The sequence below is a fragment of the Lissotriton helveticus genome, chromosome 1_2 (assembly GCF_964261635.1).
Source record: "Lissotriton helveticus chromosome 1_2, aLisHel1.1, whole genome shotgun sequence".
NCBI classification, from domain to species: Eukaryota; Metazoa; Chordata; class Amphibia; order Caudata; family Salamandridae; genus Lissotriton; species Lissotriton helveticus.
The window spans coordinates 183,702,244-183,719,440 of record NC_136058.1 but is presented as its reverse complement, the minus strand read 5'-3'; the positions used below and the strand labels follow the sequence as shown (position 1 = coordinate 183,719,440).

Genomic DNA, 17,197 nt, shown 5'->3' with positions numbered 1-17,197 from the left:
GTGAATAATAAAGAATTTTGAAATCAGAGTTGACGGGGAAGCTCCATATGCGGCATAACCATGCTATAGTAATACCCACAACTTCTCTAGTCAGCACAAGGGAGGACTTGTCCTGGATGTGGGAAAAAGGAACAGTAAACTTCCAAGTTGGACCATCTCAATGTCTGTTCAGCACAGTGAACCCTCCTGGATGACAGAGCCAGGCTTTGTACTCGAGTCGATATTTTCAGCTTTCTAGGGGGATCAACTCGTTGCTGGGTAACCTTAAAAAAATTATATTAAGGGTTATAGACTTTGGCTTTCTTTCAGCTTGTGAAATCACAGAAATGGAACACCAGGCCTTGCATCCCTCTGCAACTAAGCCGTCTTGCAGGGAAGCACTTTCATTCATAAGAAAGATGGTTCATATTTAATTAAGCATTTGCACATGAAACACAGGCATCAGAACTTAATTATGGTTCCACCTGTAGCTAATAAGGAGTAGGCTGATCTGTCGACACAGTCTACTTCCTAGAGACCAGAGAACAGGCGGACAGCATTTTGTGCTACCCTTAATGTACCCCATAGTTTTTTAGTGCCGCAATCACAAACCTATTCCAGTCTGGATGGGTCTCAGTAAAGTGGCTCTTGATTCTCATGGCACCGTGTGCATCAGGTGCAGGTATACACAAAAAAGCCATTAGTAGAATGCTTGAATTCATCTCAACCACGGGTATTTATTTCTGGGCCACTTTCCGGTCTATCTTTTTTTGCCTATTGTGCTACTGAAGACAGAGGGCACACGTGCAAATGAGCCTTCATCCCGCTCCAGTAACAACAGTGCAGCCTAGATGGCCAGACCACATCTCCCCTGAACGTCAACAAGCAACACCGACCTAGTTTTGTCCATGTGTGGCCTCATCAGTAAAGTGAAGTGCGACATTATTCCTATAGCACAGTGAGGAAAAGGGCCCTCATCTACACCTACTCATCGAATTTGGGGTGTCACACTGAAGAAAATGAAATTGTGATGTTTGGAACGCTCGATATTCTTGACTATTACTCTAAGCTGTATTCGACCCCATTGTTTCCTCAGTGAAAGCAGGTGGACGTCCAAATAGGACAAGTAAAGAATTTGTAGGTTTTGTTGCTAGAGAATTTGCCCTTGCTACTAGACTGAAAGACATGCAAGTACTGAGAAGAGAGCAACAGAAGGCATGAACCAAAATACTGCTAAGAGTCTTTCGATTCACTGGCTCCATCTTGCAACGTGTTTGAACATTTCAAGTAATTGGTAGAAATATACTTCATACACCTCAGTGCATTGGAAGAACAGTCTAACCATGCATGTCCTTATATCCATGAGGAAGCTCACCATGTCTGACAGATCGCAGGGCAAAATGCTGTTTATCAAAAACAGACAGCACGTTTTCTGCCTTTTGGCCATGGAATTCTTCATCTGCTTGCCCCACTAGTATACCATTTCTAGAGAGGCTTGTCAGAGTATATTACTTACGTAGAGGACCAAGACAAATTCTTTCTAGAATGGCTTTCCAAATGTATCCATAAAGCTGACATTCTAGGCAATAAGAGTGTCTGTAGAAGCGGTGGACACTGCTTCCCCAAATCTTGCTATATTCAATCTCGAGAGCTGTAGTGCAGTCTCGTTATGTAAACACAGTGCAATGTAAAAAGTAAAGACATCAAAAAGGAGAAAAAAATGATTGTATTTAACTTAAATACCGGATTTAGAACACACAAGTGACCGATGTATAGTCTTAACATTCATTTAGAAACTGTTCCTGAAAAAGTCCTCTGATCTTTTTGAAATGATGCAAGGAAGGCGCAATTCTCAATGAAACTATTCCACAACATGGGCGATGACTTTAAAGTTCTGATTCAAAGTACAGCAACTTCTTATTGGACAAATACTGAGCTGGATCAGAATATTCCTTTGAATCATACATGCGGTTCCTGAAAGTCTAACATAATCTGAATGCAATCCATGAGCAACAACTAATTCTAAGGTCAGAGTACAAGACTGATGTGCTAGAACATCCCAGGTTAATTTTAAGACCAGAAGAAAAGTGCAACATGGACCAGAGAAGAAAGCATGCACTTTTGGGTAAACCAATTAACATGGAATTCTTGCCATTGATATTGGTTAACATGAGAAACTAGAACACTGTCCTGAAAGATCAAGGTGGAAAAGTTGTTTCAATTGCCTAAAAAGGAAGAGTTGAGCATTCCCGGACTACCATCTTAGCACTTCTGCCTAAGTGAGACCATGAGTATATCATGGAAAGGAAGATGCAAACGTCTTCAGGACCTTTCCGCTGCCATGCAAGATGACAAAATAAAAGGCCTGTCTCATGGTCCACCATGTTAAGAGCAGCTGAAAGATCCAGCAGCTGAAGCAAACGAATGCCCTGGTCAACACATGACTGATGTAGCTTACCCACTGCCTGGACTATAATCATCTAAGTGCTACATCAAAGACGAAGTAAGAATGCAAAGATCTCAACAGGTTGTAGCGCTCAGTGAGGGCTTGTAGCTATCGTGCAAGCACTATTTAATATTTGTACTTGTGTTGAAGGCATGTAATAGGTGGCAAAACGGTAATAAGGCCATTTGTTGTGTTTATTAGCTGCTCGAGAGTGTCCCTATTCAGCGCAGAGAAGTATTAAAGAAATGACAAAAAATGAGCGAAGGACCTAAAAGAGCATTTTTATTAATTTAATAGCAGTAGCATCGAGATATGTAGTACGTTTAAGGTACTTCAGTTACAAATGAAGATTATTTTAGAGAACTCAGTCGAAGACAGAACTACCTGGTGAATGAACAGTGGCAGAGGAAGAATTCAAGTTTTATTTAGCCTTGAATGATGCTCACTCTGGTTTATTATTGCGGTCAAGTGGAGAAGAGGAGATAGTACATCAACGCAAAATCCCACCTACTATCTTCATAATGGACCTTGCAGTGAACCAGCAAACTAGCAATCAATTACAGAATATGCTGCTTCAGCATCTTTAATTGGTGAACACCACTCTCCTGGCCTCCTTAAGTGGAACAAATATACAAGTATTCTCAGAAAGCATACCCAAGTTTTGAAATGTATTGTTATTCAATGTTTGAGAATACCAAAGCAAATGTTTCCTAGGAAGGGGAACTTCCACCTGCATAGCAGTAGAAAACACCACAAACGTCTTTAGGATGGAGTATTTGAGCACATACTTTCTAAATCTGTGATTTGCATGTGGGGTCGATAATTAAAGACATCAGGGGCAGAACAGGGCCCTGTAAGTAGTCATTTACCACAGCTGCACAATGACAATTTCCAGGAATTTGCCTATCTCTCTAGTTGTTTCAGCAGAGAGAGAAAGAAGAACCTCTTTGTATAGCAAGGCAATTGGAGGACTGACATATAGAGCTGATCTCTTCATATCCAATCTCCATCTAGGACTGCTTAATATGGCTATTTGGAATGAAGGTTTTAAGACCTAACCCTTTACCTCAAAGAAAGAAAAATAGAGCTCAATACAACTAAGATTGCTCTGTTTATTTAATACCCTATCTGCTCTGATGTTTTGAAATGAACGAGTTCTGGAAATGACGCTCTGAGTACAAACCAAGTTTTTGCATTAACATGGTCTCACACCCCATCCTAATCAGGTGCTTGCATGAGATTGGCAAACAAGGAACCCCCCACCCCTGCTGAATCTGTTCCCTCTTAACAAATAGAACACAAGCTGTTAGCCTGGCACATTACTCCTCGCAATCTTGCATACTCATCTGCGCAGCGCCTCAAGGTTTATTGTTCAGCCACACCCTCTGCAACACATACATGGGCCACCTGGACAACATCATCTGAGCACATGACATCAACAGCCTTTCCTATACAAAAGAAACAAAACTCAGTTCCTTCTCGGACCAGATCCCCAATACAAGAAACAAATTCACCACATGCATGACCGTCGCTAACTAAATGAATGCCAACTGCCTCAAGATCAACACTGACACAACAGAAGCAGTGATCTTCGGCAATAACACCCCACCATGGGACTCCAACTGGTGGTGGGCCGAACTTGGACCCACACCAGGAACCTCCGAATAATCAACAACAGCAAACTGCGCATGACCACACAAGTCAACACAGTCATCACATTCTGCTTCCACATCCTGAAGATGTTGAGGAAGATCTTCAAATGGCTCCCAAGCGACACTTACACTGCCCCTCACACACTAGTCACTGGCAAGTTGGACTACGGGAACTCCCTGGACGCCAGTATTAACAAGCAGCTCACAAAAAGACTACAAACCATCCAAAACTGGGCAGCCAGATTCATTCTCAGACTTCCATACAGAACTCGCATCACACACCACACCTAAGGGGTCTACACTAGCTACAGACACATAAGCACACTCATTTCACGCTCGTCACATACACCATCAAGACACTAAACAACTTCGACCCAATCTTCCTGAACAGTTGCTTCTCCGTCGACTAGCCATCTAGACACCTCTGCTTCGCAGGACTTCTACTAGCACATATCCCATGGATACACAGACCCAAATCAGGGGGACAGGCTTTCTCTTGCATCGCTCCTAAAGACTGTAACGGAGTCCTACCCCACATCAGAGGCTCCCTCTCTCTTACTGAATTCCACAATAAGCTGATTACCCAACCAACCATTGGCAGGGATGGGTGACGCACCAGCTCAGCACCTGGATACACTTGCGGTTGATAATGTACTTTACAAATACACATAATATAACTTTTGACATAGTTATGCTGCAGTACACTATTCACTGTTCACTGTTCCGGAAACAGCAATGACGATGGACACAATTACTGGTGTCCACAAAGCTAGGTCTCCCAATCAAAAGAATGAAATCTCATCACTAGGCACTGAGGAAAGATTCCCATAGGAAAAAAGAAAAAATGTGGATAAATGGCAATAAGCATAAGAAGCATAAACGCATCTCAATTTAACAACAATGGTGAATCAAACTTACCTGAACAGCCCATGGGATGTCAGCTGGTGCTGCGGCGCCTACAAGCAACGGGCTTCCAGTATCGTGCTACAAAAGAAGACCCCAAATAGCTACTTTTAAAATCAGAGCGATCCACAATAAAAAAAGTTTTTAAAAGACAATAACATTTGCTCTCATCTAGAATTCAATTAAATAACTGTATAAATTCCACACAGGCTCAAAGAAATACAGAATTCAAAAGTTAACATGTTCTGTTGTTTAGCCTGACTTGGAGTCCGACAGGATAACACTTGCTTTCAGACTGTATTTTGTTTTACAATATGTAAATGACGGATTACATATGCAATACCATAACTATGAAACGCCTTTCTTTGATCTATGTGCAAGCACTATTGGCAGGTATGTCTCTCCCTGATCTGTGCCTTAATGCCTGCTGAGGGCAGGTCTACCTCAATTAAGAATAATAAACACGTAACAATGGCAGATAATTTGTTTTCCTACACCAGTGAGGGTGAGTGTACCTGTTTGACTACAACTGGGTGGATCTGTGTCCAGAATCAGGAAGGTCCACTCAAACACATTCAGGTGCGCTTTTGCTTTCCTAGGGGAGGGCCAACGTCCAGATTATCAATCCTGTGTATTCGCCGACAACGGAGGATGGGTAGTATTGGCTCCACAAGTTATGAGGTGGTGACCCGTATAAAGCCTTTTACCAGAACCTATACAAACGTCTTTGTGCGAGTGTCAGACTAAAGCTGGTGTGAGTGTCCAAGAGTGTTTTCCTGGGCAGCGTGCACTTCAGTGTGCCCAGGAAGCAGTGGGACCACCATAGCCAGAGTTTGCAAGCAATCGCTGTGGAATGGAAGAATGCTCTTTCTGAAGCTTAGATAAAGCTTAGAACAAGGAGGTGTAACAGTGCTTCGATGGGCAGAACTGGAATGAAATAGAGAGCCTTGCTTCTTGACGACAAGGCGGACAAAGCGTAAAAGTGAAGTGCAAACTTAACAGTGTAGAAGGCACCAGTATGGAACATACATATGATTGCAACTCTTTTTTCATATTGTGTGCTACAAAACATAACACAGAATGTGTGCCAAATAATATCAGCGACTACACAGACATTTATTTAATGTGAGAAAGTGTAAAGTAAAAGTATTTTTTCTTACAAATCTGGGAGGCGGTACAACCAGGTTAAGACTGCTGAGGGAAACATCATGTCCATTCTGGGCACAGGCCACGAGCCGCAACGCAACATAAAACTCCTAAGGAAGAAGCAGAGGAAATAAACCTTAGGTGAGGCACTTCATCCAAGCAGAGTGAACACATCCCACCAGTAAAAGCTGCCAGACTGAACACTAGATTTAGAAAGGGGGGGTTGATTAGAGCGAGACATCGTTGGCAGAACATTGGATACAAATCACATGGTGCTGGGAATCTGCACACCTCAGACTCACTTTCAAGCAGGATGAATAACTTAACTGAGGGCAGTGGCCAACAGAATTCAAAAGAATATATCCAGACTGCAGACCGACTGTAACCCCCTCCCCCCCATCCTCCCCCTGGATGTCGGTCCTCCGGGTGTAGCCTTAACAATAATGCTCTCAAATCTATGTTCCAATCGTTTAACTGCCGATGTACCCACCAACTAAGAAGGGATTTTACTGTTGAATTCAGCTGCGGAGTCCTCGGTCTATCTGGGAGCCTTGTAGAGTCCTGTACCCTCTTTCAAGTACTCCAGTCAGCTATAGTTTGAGGAAAGGTCCACTTTGATCTGTTACCAGTGTCTGCTCTATTCAGCAGCACCGGTCCGATGTTCTTGACTCGAGACCTCCTTCCTGGAGGAGGTCAGTAGCAGCCACACTTGAAACGGTCTCTTTGCAGTTACTTTCTGAGCCGTAGGTGGGTTTATTCAGTTTTAGGATTTCACAGGCTGGTACCCTGGTACCCTGGGCGTCTGCCGCCACGATTCAGCTGTTTGAAGGACGGTTGGGTCACGGGGTGTACAATTAATGAGAGATGAAGCGGGTAATGGGGGACTGTGGCAAAGCATCGGTGTGGCACAGGAGAGAACAGCTGATAACACTTGCTTTGAGAAATGATTCATCTGGGGATACTTTCCTTAAAAGCAGTGTTCCTCCTAGAAGTACAATAGGTTACACAATGGGTGGACATGTTTACATCCTTGGTCCAACAGCTAACAAACCTATCTACAAAACGAAGCAGGGGTTTTACGAGGAGTACTGCAGAAGAAGGGGTGTTGAGAGAGTGCGGATATAATGTCACATGATGTGTACAGTACCGAAGGGAAGAGTGCCACATTGAGGGGTAATGGGGACAGTCTAATAGCCAAAGTAGTGGATAATTGGTAGACCCCACAGGAGACAGGGATTGGGGTGGAGGGTCTGGAGTAACTAATCTAGGATCTGTTCCGCTTCTTTGACTCAAACCATTGCAGGGTAATGCCATCACAACCATCAAAGCCCATTTGTGATGAGGGTGCTAATAAGGTTTCAATAGTTGACAGAGTGGTGAGTTAGGACTAGGAGGAAAGGTCACCATTGCTGTTCATAAGTAGGGCAGCATTGATCACTTGGGTCTGAACCCAAACTAGTAGTTTTTAAAAACAGGCTTGCTTTTTCACTAATAGAGTTGGGTAGCAAATCCTACTCAATGATATTCCCCAACGGAAATAATGAACGACATAGCCGCGGAACACCGGAACGCAGATTGTATTGTTACGGGGGATTTTAATACCTACTTATTCCAAGGGAACGTAGCAGACATTGATGGGCCTTTCTTATTTTCAATCACCGAGGCTTTAACACAAACTAAACCACCCATCCAAACTCAAAGTGGACTGGGCGAGCTTTGTGTGATGAAATTTTATAGTGCAGGTTACCTTGTCATCAACGGTAGAACTGTGGGTGACACCCCGCCAAACTGGTCCTGGTCAAACGGCACCAAGCAATCCTATTTGGATTATACTATCTGCAATGCCGCATGGTCCACTGTTTAACCAACTTCCATATTTATCCAAGAACTGAAAGTGACCACAGGCCCCAGGTCATTTCCTTTAATATAAACCCTGTGAAACACAAAACTGCACCATCAGCATGCCGGGGAATACACACGGAAAACCTAAAGCGCCTTAAGTGGACTGAAGAAATTAGCCCGAATATCCTTCAAGCAAGTGCGGACATCATAAGAATAGGAACTGAGCAAGAGGCAACCCCGACTGTAACCTGGACAATGCTCTGTTCCCACCTGACTCATCTTTTTCCAGAAAAGCACCAGGTCGAAAGGGTAACTCAGACACGTCAGTTTACAATCTCACAGCAGACCAAGTTACTCAAGAAACCCAGAAGCTCATCCCTGCGGGCACTGGCTACATCTCCGGGTAATAGCGAACGTATAATCCACTATCAAACCACTCAAAGATCTTTCAAGCTGGCGATCAGAAAAGATAAACTGACTCATGAAAAACAATTTTGGTGTAAACTGGTGTGGGAGAGTAGGCAAAAAAATTCTAGAAATTTGTTGGGCTCTCATTAACCACACTAATCCCTGCACATCAAGCTTTGGATCCGCAAACATCCAGGAATTAGACTGGGTAAGATACCTATCTGACCACTTTAAGTCTCCAAAATACCCAGATCCCGAAGGAAGCAGTCCTTTAAACAAGATTAGCCAAGGGCCCGCCACCACACGGAGTCTACCTGCCGACTGCTTACACCTTGCCAATATGGACCTTGAGGTGGCACAAGAAAGAGTAGCCACAGCAATGACAAAAGCAAGACCTGACGGGGCTCCGGGCCCCAATGGCCTGCCACAGAGCCTGTATAAATCTGACATTGCTTTCTGGTCCGGAACACTAACTAATCTCTTCAATTACGCTCTGAGAACAGCAACAATCCCGGACTCATGGCGGGGCGCCATAATCCACCCAATTTACATATCAGGATCACGTGCCCAACCGAACAACTACAGACTTATTGCCCTGGATATTGAAGCCAAGCACTATGCAGGCCTCCTACTGGAGGACCTAAGGCTGTGGGCAAAGGACTATAAACTGTTGCCAATGAATCAAACAGGGTTTGTTGCAAATTCAGGGACCAGCACTAATTTGCTAGCAATTTCAACTATAGTCGACAAGGCACTACTAACATCCAGGTTAATGTTTTGTTGCTTTGTCGACTTCAAAGCAGCCTTTGATAGAGTGCCCAGGGAGGCTCTATGGGCAAAATTAAGGAAGTGGGGGATTCCAGAGAATCTATTACAGGCAATTATCCAACTCCACTCTCGCACATGGGTTTGTGTGAAGTTAGGGCCCGGCACACATCTCTCGCAGAAAATAATGACAACTAGAGGCGTGAAGCAGGGATGTGTGTTGGCCCCCCTTCTCTTCAACCTGTTTATAGCAGATCTGTCGGCAACCCTGGACGACACTAACAGCCACTCTCCAAAAGTCGGTGGCTTGGGTCTAAGCAACCTTTTGTATGCCGACAACCTTGTCCTTTTTAGCTTCACCAGGGTCGGCCTACAAAGGCTTCTTGATAAACTGCATGACTATACGACTATTAACCAATTAGAGGTCAACATTAAAAAAACGCAAGTTGTCCCTTTCGGCAAGAAACGACATACAGGTGGTGGTTGGTCATTCAACAACATAAGCCTTGTAACAGGCCAGTCGTATAAATATTTAGGAGTCCACTTGGATTCTAAATATACTTTTAGAAAGCAGCGCAACGAGATCGCAGTGAAAGCAATAACCCTTGCAGTATCATTAGGCAAGCTTGCAAAAAATCTCTCAGGCCCAACTCTATCGCTTCTTTTGGAGGTGATGAGAGCAAAAATTGGCCCTACTCTATCGTACGGCATAGAGTTATTTAGGGGGGAAATGAATACAGCCTTGAACCAGCATACTACCAAAATTTATAAAAAGGTTCTCCAGCTGCCAAATTCCGCATCTGCTGCACAGATAAGACTGGAGATGGGATTGATAAACTACGATGCCTCTAATATCGGGGCTTATCTTAATCTCTGTCATAAACTAAGACAAGCAGACCCCAATACATTAGAATGCCTAGTCTGGCAAGAAATAACCCAGAAAAATCCAGGTGGAACTTACGGCCGCCTTTTTAATGATGCCATTCAGCAAATGTCAGCAATTGATTTGTGGGCCCTGAATCCTAGTCAGACAGCATTCAAAATAGGGATCAAAAAGTGTGTGAGAATGAGTTCAAGTATCACCGATAAAGCACTCTTCTTGAAACGTAGTCACGCCTGGGCTCTCGTAAACTCTTATAGACGGCTAGCCCCCGCCTCCTAGTTGGCCTGTACATACTCACTCCACCTAAAACGCAGCCTTATCGCCATTAGAATGGGCGACTGGCGATTCTTGAAAGATTTACCCCCCTGGCGACGCAAAGCGGAAGATCTAACTTGTAGAGGGTGTGGCAAAACCGCGGAAACTATGTTGCATGTGATCTGCCTCTGCCCAGCTTTTAATTTAGAACGCAGGTTGAGACTTAAACCAGAATGGAACAGGCTGGGTGCCAGGACTTGCAGGCAAGCTATCATGGTAGCTTTGAATCCTGAAAACACATCTTTAAACATAAAACTCATAAACTTCATTGTGCAAGCATACCGTAATTTCAACCAAAAGAGGCCTTGTTAAAGTGTCCCTCCCACTCTCCAACTTCTAGGGAGGTTAATATAAAACCTAAAAACAGATTTCCATCGATGCCGAGTATAACATAAAAGGGTGAAAGAGATGATTTTTTTCTCTATATATCATGCTTCAAGCTACTTTATTCAGTATTAAGAGGCTAAGGAGAAGACATTTTCTGTTTTTATAATGACTGTTACTGACTATGCTTTTATTCTTCACTGATTCTTTTTTTAATCTTATTTATTGATACATAATGTAAATTTTGTAACCTTCTCTTAAAGATGTGTTATATCTAAATAAAGATAATAATAATAATAATATTCCCCAAAAATAGTAATTTATGAGGTTACTGGGCCCAGGTTGGGCTTGGTCAGGAGAGGTAGAGTAGGTGCTGTCTTTCTGGAATAGGAGACGAAGCCAGAGGTAAATAATTAATCAACTAAGCTACTTAAAGGAATCTAGGTTTCACCTACCTGCACCCCACCTTCCTTGTGTTCACAGCAGCACACAGCATTCAAAGTGCACAGCAGGAGTTGGCCACAGGCCCAGTGCCAAAAATCCCACATGTTGCAACCCCACTGACTTTGGCCAAAAGTAGCAAGATCTGAGTGCCGCCAAAGTACAAGCCCCTGAAACCACTGGATCAGCCACTGGACCCCAATCAAAACTCCGAATGATATAAAAAGCACTGCAAATCAAGCACTCTCTAGTTTGCCAACAGGAACACTTGTGGTTTTGCACACCAAAAGGCAACCCGGTTATGCATAAATTAGCAATATTAATTAGTAGCTTATTTCGGTCTTAGAAAAACATGGTTCATATCTTCATTCAGCCCACAAAGGGAGGATGAAGACTGCTTTGTTTACCATTTTCTGGCTGGGCTCCTACAAGGTCGCTCTTTCTTTACTTGTAGCCCAGGCTGGAAAGATAAATTGGGAGATATTCTTCAGTTCTTTCACCGTTTAGGAAATAAAGGGAGACTATCCTTTCCTCTCCTAGTCCAGAACCATCCTTATAATAAAAAAAACACATGCATGTCCTTTTGTAGGCTAATTGTCCTTGTTTCGAAGATAAAATCAGGAAAATTGATCCCATCACAAACTTGACAAAGCAACACATAAGATCGAGCTGAAACCCCATTTTTCCACATATTCAGGAAACGGAAACAGTTTCTCCCACAGTACAGTTTGAGAAACACTGAAGAATGGTGTTCTGGAAAGGTCGTTGTTGCAGTTTAGTTGATTCCTGAAATCGAATAGTGCTATTTAGAGGTCTGGCTCAGCATGATCTAGCGCCTCGTTGGGGACAGTTGTGTATCCTCATTTAGAACGTGAATGGTTTGCTTGACAAATCTAAAAGGGGATCGGTCCACGGAGCAGTTTAACTCAGACATCCTCTTTCTACAAGCAACCGGTCTGGGCCTTTTTGGCCCAGTAGGGCTTCTTGTGGATATTCCACCCATATTTTACTAGGGGCTCTGGAGGCTCAGCCATTTTAACTTAAAAGTAATTGCTCCTAAAAATTATAGAGGTATGATAGGATCACGGGAAATATGTGGCCGATACTGGGTAGCTACAATGAAACCACTGTCACTGATAAGCGTATATGTGCTCCTCCCCGTAGATGGTGGCTTCCCTGGAGTCTGTGGGTCAGCTAGTAGCACGTTTCCCAGAGCCTTGGGACCAGGGGAGACACCTGACTAGCGTCATTGATTGAAGCAGAGATAGGATTCCCCAGCACAGCCTTTCTATACTTGCCAAATAACTAGACGCCTTGGGGCGACAGACGTTTGGTAAGATTTCCACCCACAAGAGCAAAGTTTCACATTCTGCTCCAGATCTCATAGATCCTTCTCCCGACTCAACCACTTCTTGATGCCAAATTCAAAGATACATGGGGTTGCTGATGCACGAATACTAGCACATGGACTTTCACTGGTAGAATTCAAGAACTGGTTGGGTCTGAGCGCCTAGCGGTTGAACGATGAGGAATGAAAAACACATGAGATGCAATTAATGCATACTTCGAGGCCAACAGGGGATATGAAGACACCCAGAGGTACTTTGGGAGGCCTTCAAGGCCACAATAAGAGGAGATATTACATATCAGGCAGGAAGAATGCGCACAAAAGCATCAAAAGGATTCAGGTCTGGAGGCTTGACTTCTTTATGCTAATCTCAATACATAGAATCTCGGTCACTGACTGTACTCAGGAACTGTCTACATACCGAGACTGTACCTCAACAGACATTGATGGATGAGGTGAGGGCAGCATGACTTGCAACTCAGACCCGAATTTATCAATGGTGTCACAAGGAGAGTAAGCTGTGACACTGGCTGTGTCTCAAAAAATCTATGGGAAATATCATCGTACAACTATCTGACAGCAAGTGTTCGTGGCTTGTGTTGACAGACATAGCACAAATGTTTGGTCCTACTATTCTGCCCTTTACTCCCATACAACTGCACCAATCGAGGACACATTGGCCGAGTTATTGTCAATCTCCCAGTGGGGGTCTGATGGAAGAGGAGAAAAATCATCTCTAAGGGGATGTCACTGGTGAAGAGTTGGTAGAGCCTTAGACCAATTACAATCTGTCAGAACTCTAGGACCCAAAGGGCTCCTGCTGAATTTTTTTAAACTCCATCCATCAAAAAATTTTGACCTCCTTCTAGATGTTGTGATGAAGTCGCTTGACTGCGGGAGACTACCACCTGAATTGGCTGAATAGTCCTAATCGACAAACCTGGTTGTCTCCAATTATTGATCTTTTGTATCGTTAAACAGCTATCCTCAATGTTGAAGTTAAAATGCTAGCTAAAACCATAGGCAATTGATAGTTGAAAGTCAGCTGCTCACAGTCCAGATTTATGCTGAAACGTGCCACTAGAACTATTAGGTGCCTTCATAATCTCTAGGCACTTGTAAAAAGATTAGAGCGTCCTCTGTAACCACTTTTGCCTGACTCTGGAAAGGTCTTTGCTTGGGTGGGTTGTTAAAGAGGGTCAAATTGGTCTCTACTTTATTAGATTTGTCCCACTTACACACAGACCTAACAGCGATAGTGTCCAATTTGTTTCCAATGCAGTGCTGCACTTGAAAAGGCTGTCCATTGTCCCCATTATTCTGATTGAGCCATTAGCGGAGTGGATTAAGGTGAATGCCCAGAGGAAAGAATTTGAATAGGTGCATTTTGCTGCAGTCAGAGTAGCAACGTATGCTGATGAAACTTTGGTGTTCTTGAGCCATCCAGAATGGTCCGATCTACGAGTCCTGAAGATCTTCTGTATATCTAGAGCCATTAAAGGAAACTACATAACCAAAACTAAGTCAAACACATACCTGCTAGGTGATCTCACACAGGACCTCGGCTGGGCCCATGATCTACAGGTGGTTTGAGATGGGTGTAGATATTTAGAGGGTTATGTATGCAGGCCACAAAGACAGACTGCGACAGGAAAATTCAAAAGCAAATAGACAAATTACTCGGGGACATCAAGATTTGGGCAGCATGAACTCTGTCCTTGCTGGGAAAGTAGTCAATCTTTAAAATGGTGGCCTAGCTGCAGCCTTTTATATCAGCTACAGAACTTCCCTGTAAGAATAAATAACACTAGCCATATTCTTCCTCAAGAGGGTTTATTAGAAACATATATCCCCAGCAGTATCCAGCTTCCACACGCTGCACCTCCCAATCCAGTACTGGTACCTTTTCTACCTCCATTCCATGCTCCTGATTACATCATCAACTCTACATATATCCCCCTTACAATGAAGCAAAACTATCGTGAGAGCAATAAGCAAAACTAATAGAAAATGACATAAACATCAACTTATTCTAATTCATACTTCAATTTTTTAAATATCGTAATATATCAATATATATTGTTATATCAATGTACTTCTCTAAATAAATATATGCACAATAGCTGACATGAATAAGCATTAAGAACATTTTGAAGGTTCTCCTCTTCTCTCCGATAGTTAGCAACCTTGCAAACACTTCCCACACTCCACACAGAACCATCCTCCAATTCAACTACATACAGTCTCACCGTAGTGATCTCAAGTGGGTGTGAACATTTACTGACACCCTTCCTCACTATTCCACCTTTTTTCATCACCACCCACTTCTATGTGAACTTCTCTCACCTCTTTTTTTCACATTGTAGTATTCCTCTGCACATTTCTGTCTTACAGCAACTTCAGCTTTAATTGCGTCATGATCCACCGACACACTATCTTTGTCAAATAACTAAGCAGGAATTTCTTTCCTACCTGGTTCTCTTTAGGCCTGGGCAGTGAACTCCGCTCTGTTCATGGAGTTTGCTGCACTCCGCGGAGCACAGAAAACTTCGCTTCGCGTAACGCAGCAGAGTTTTTTCCCCGCTCGCGAAGGGTAAGTTTGCGAGCTGCCGCTCTGGTAGAATTTCTACCCGAGTGGCAGGAAGACCAGCGTGAACAGCAGTCCGCACTACACTCAGCCACTTGCAGAACTTTGCAGAGATTTTTTTTCAACTTCGTGGAGTTCTGTGTAGCAAAACTCTGCGAACTACGCCCAAGCTTAGTGCTTTTCTTTTCAAAGAGATAAAGGGGGAACCGCAGTCACTGAATGGGGAGGGGGGGGGTAGTCCTGTCTGCCCCACATTTCCTCAACTCCTTTCTCCAAGGCAACCAATTGGCCAATGACAGTTGCAAATTGTCCATATTCAACCAGTTTACTCTCAACCATTCCATTAGCTTGCGGGCTGAACAAGGCCACTCTCATGGACAATAACCCACTTTCCCATAAAATTCTTCATCTCTTGGGATACAAACTGCACCCCATTATCAGAGAATGGTTTTTGGTACACCCTCTTCTACAAAAACTTCTTCAAGAAAATCTATCACCCTTCCTGTGTCGATGGGGTCTACCGTCTTAACCACAAACCACTTAGTATGGTAATCCACAAAAACAATCATGAATCTACATTCACTCCCCAACTTGTTTACTGGACCTAGGAAATATGTAGCTAACCTTTCCCATGGTCTTTTCGTTCTCAACACAATTTAGCGGTGGTTGTCTTATAGTCTTTCACTTATCAGTGGTAGCACAAGCATAACAATGGTTTACCACATTCTCCACTATCCTATCCAACTTAGGCCATCCATATGCTTGTTTTATCCTCCTTTTAGTCTTATTCCTGCCAGGATGACCTTCATGCGATTACTGAATAATGCGATTTCGGGCATCCATAGGAGAAATGATTTGATTCCTTCTCATCACTATCACCAAAAATGCTCAGTTCCTCCTTCACACCCCGGTATTCCTCTACCTCAACATTCTGATACAATTCACAAGCACATCTCTGCTTCACACACTCTTTCACATCCCTCAAAGCCAAAGCCTCATCCATGAAACTTGACCATTCCTCCTTGTTCAATGCTATTCATTCTTGATCTTCCAGTTTTTCCACTTACATCAATTTCCTAATCCAGGGCAATCTCATTCGCAGGTAGACTCGACAGGCAATCCACCACCACATTCTTTAGCCCTTTCAGGTATGCCACTTCAAAATTATACTGAAGTACTGACAACCTCTATCTGGAAATTCTAGGCGTCACACTTCCTTCCAAGGCCCTACCACCTATAAACAAGTGCACTAATGGCTTATGGTCAGTCCTAATCTAGAAAAAGGGCAAACTACACATGAAGTATTTAACATGCTTAATTTCCCAGCAACATGCCAAGGCGTCTCTTTCAATTACAGAGAAGGAAATCTCTGCATCCTGTAATCTCCTAGAAGCAAACCAAACTATTCTTTCCTGGTCCTTCATCACCTGGGTTAATACTGCTCCCAGCCCACTATTGCTAGCATCTGTGGTTAAATAAGCAGGGATGTGGAATGCCTATAGCCCAACACCTGGGACATTGTTTGGGGTCAAGAGCAACACGTTTTCATGTATATTTCATCCTTGGGCCAAGTAGGCCCAAATCCCTACAGCACAAATCATTTGGCTGCCAGTTTACAGTTCCACATTATGGATCAGAGAAAGGCACTACCAGCAGTTAAGGTAGTATTTCTGTCCATGTCTTAATGCTGTTCAAACTTGTATTTATGGTTTATTAATGCAAAGCCTTTATTATTAGGGTGATCGCTCTACCTAAATGTTGTAAGCTCATACTGCAGTACTGACAATGGTTCCAGTACAAAAATGTATACACACGTTTTCAATGTTTAGCAATATGAGGCTGAGGCTATGTCTAATGCTCCCAGAATGCTCTTTCATTAGATGCAAATATCTGCAGAAGCTTGAAATCAAGATTGATGATACTTTGTTTTCAAACTAAAATGTTTACAAAAAAATTTAAAAACATTTAGCTAAACTACTGTAAAATGTTAGGTACTATTTCTTTGCAGCAGCATTTAGTAAATTGTGTTGATGTATGCTAGTATTTCCCAAAAATATTCATACTGGAAATCAGTGTAACCAGTTTTAATAAGATTATGGTAAACATCAAAATAAAACAAGCATTGGTCAGTCTTTTGGTTTTGGAAATGTGTGATTTG

At 43.0% G+C, this 17,197-nt stretch overlaps 1 protein-coding gene across 2 annotated transcripts in view; it reads right to left on the bottom strand.

The window, feature by feature from the left end:
- EPS15 (epidermal growth factor receptor pathway substrate 15) overlaps positions 1 to 17,197 on the bottom strand; it is an 883,486-nt gene that overhangs the window by 630,031 nt on the left and 236,258 nt on the right. For both annotated transcript variants that reach the window (XM_078670831.1, XM_078670841.1), the window contains exons 5-6: positions 6,141 to 6,236; positions 4,996 to 5,061 (exon numbers count right to left, since the gene is read on the bottom strand). In XM_078670831.1, coding sequence (XP_078526957.1) covers positions 4,996 to 5,061; positions 6,141 to 6,236 — 162 coding nt within the window. The remainder of the gene's footprint in view (positions 1 to 4,995; positions 5,062 to 6,140; positions 6,237 to 17,197) is intronic.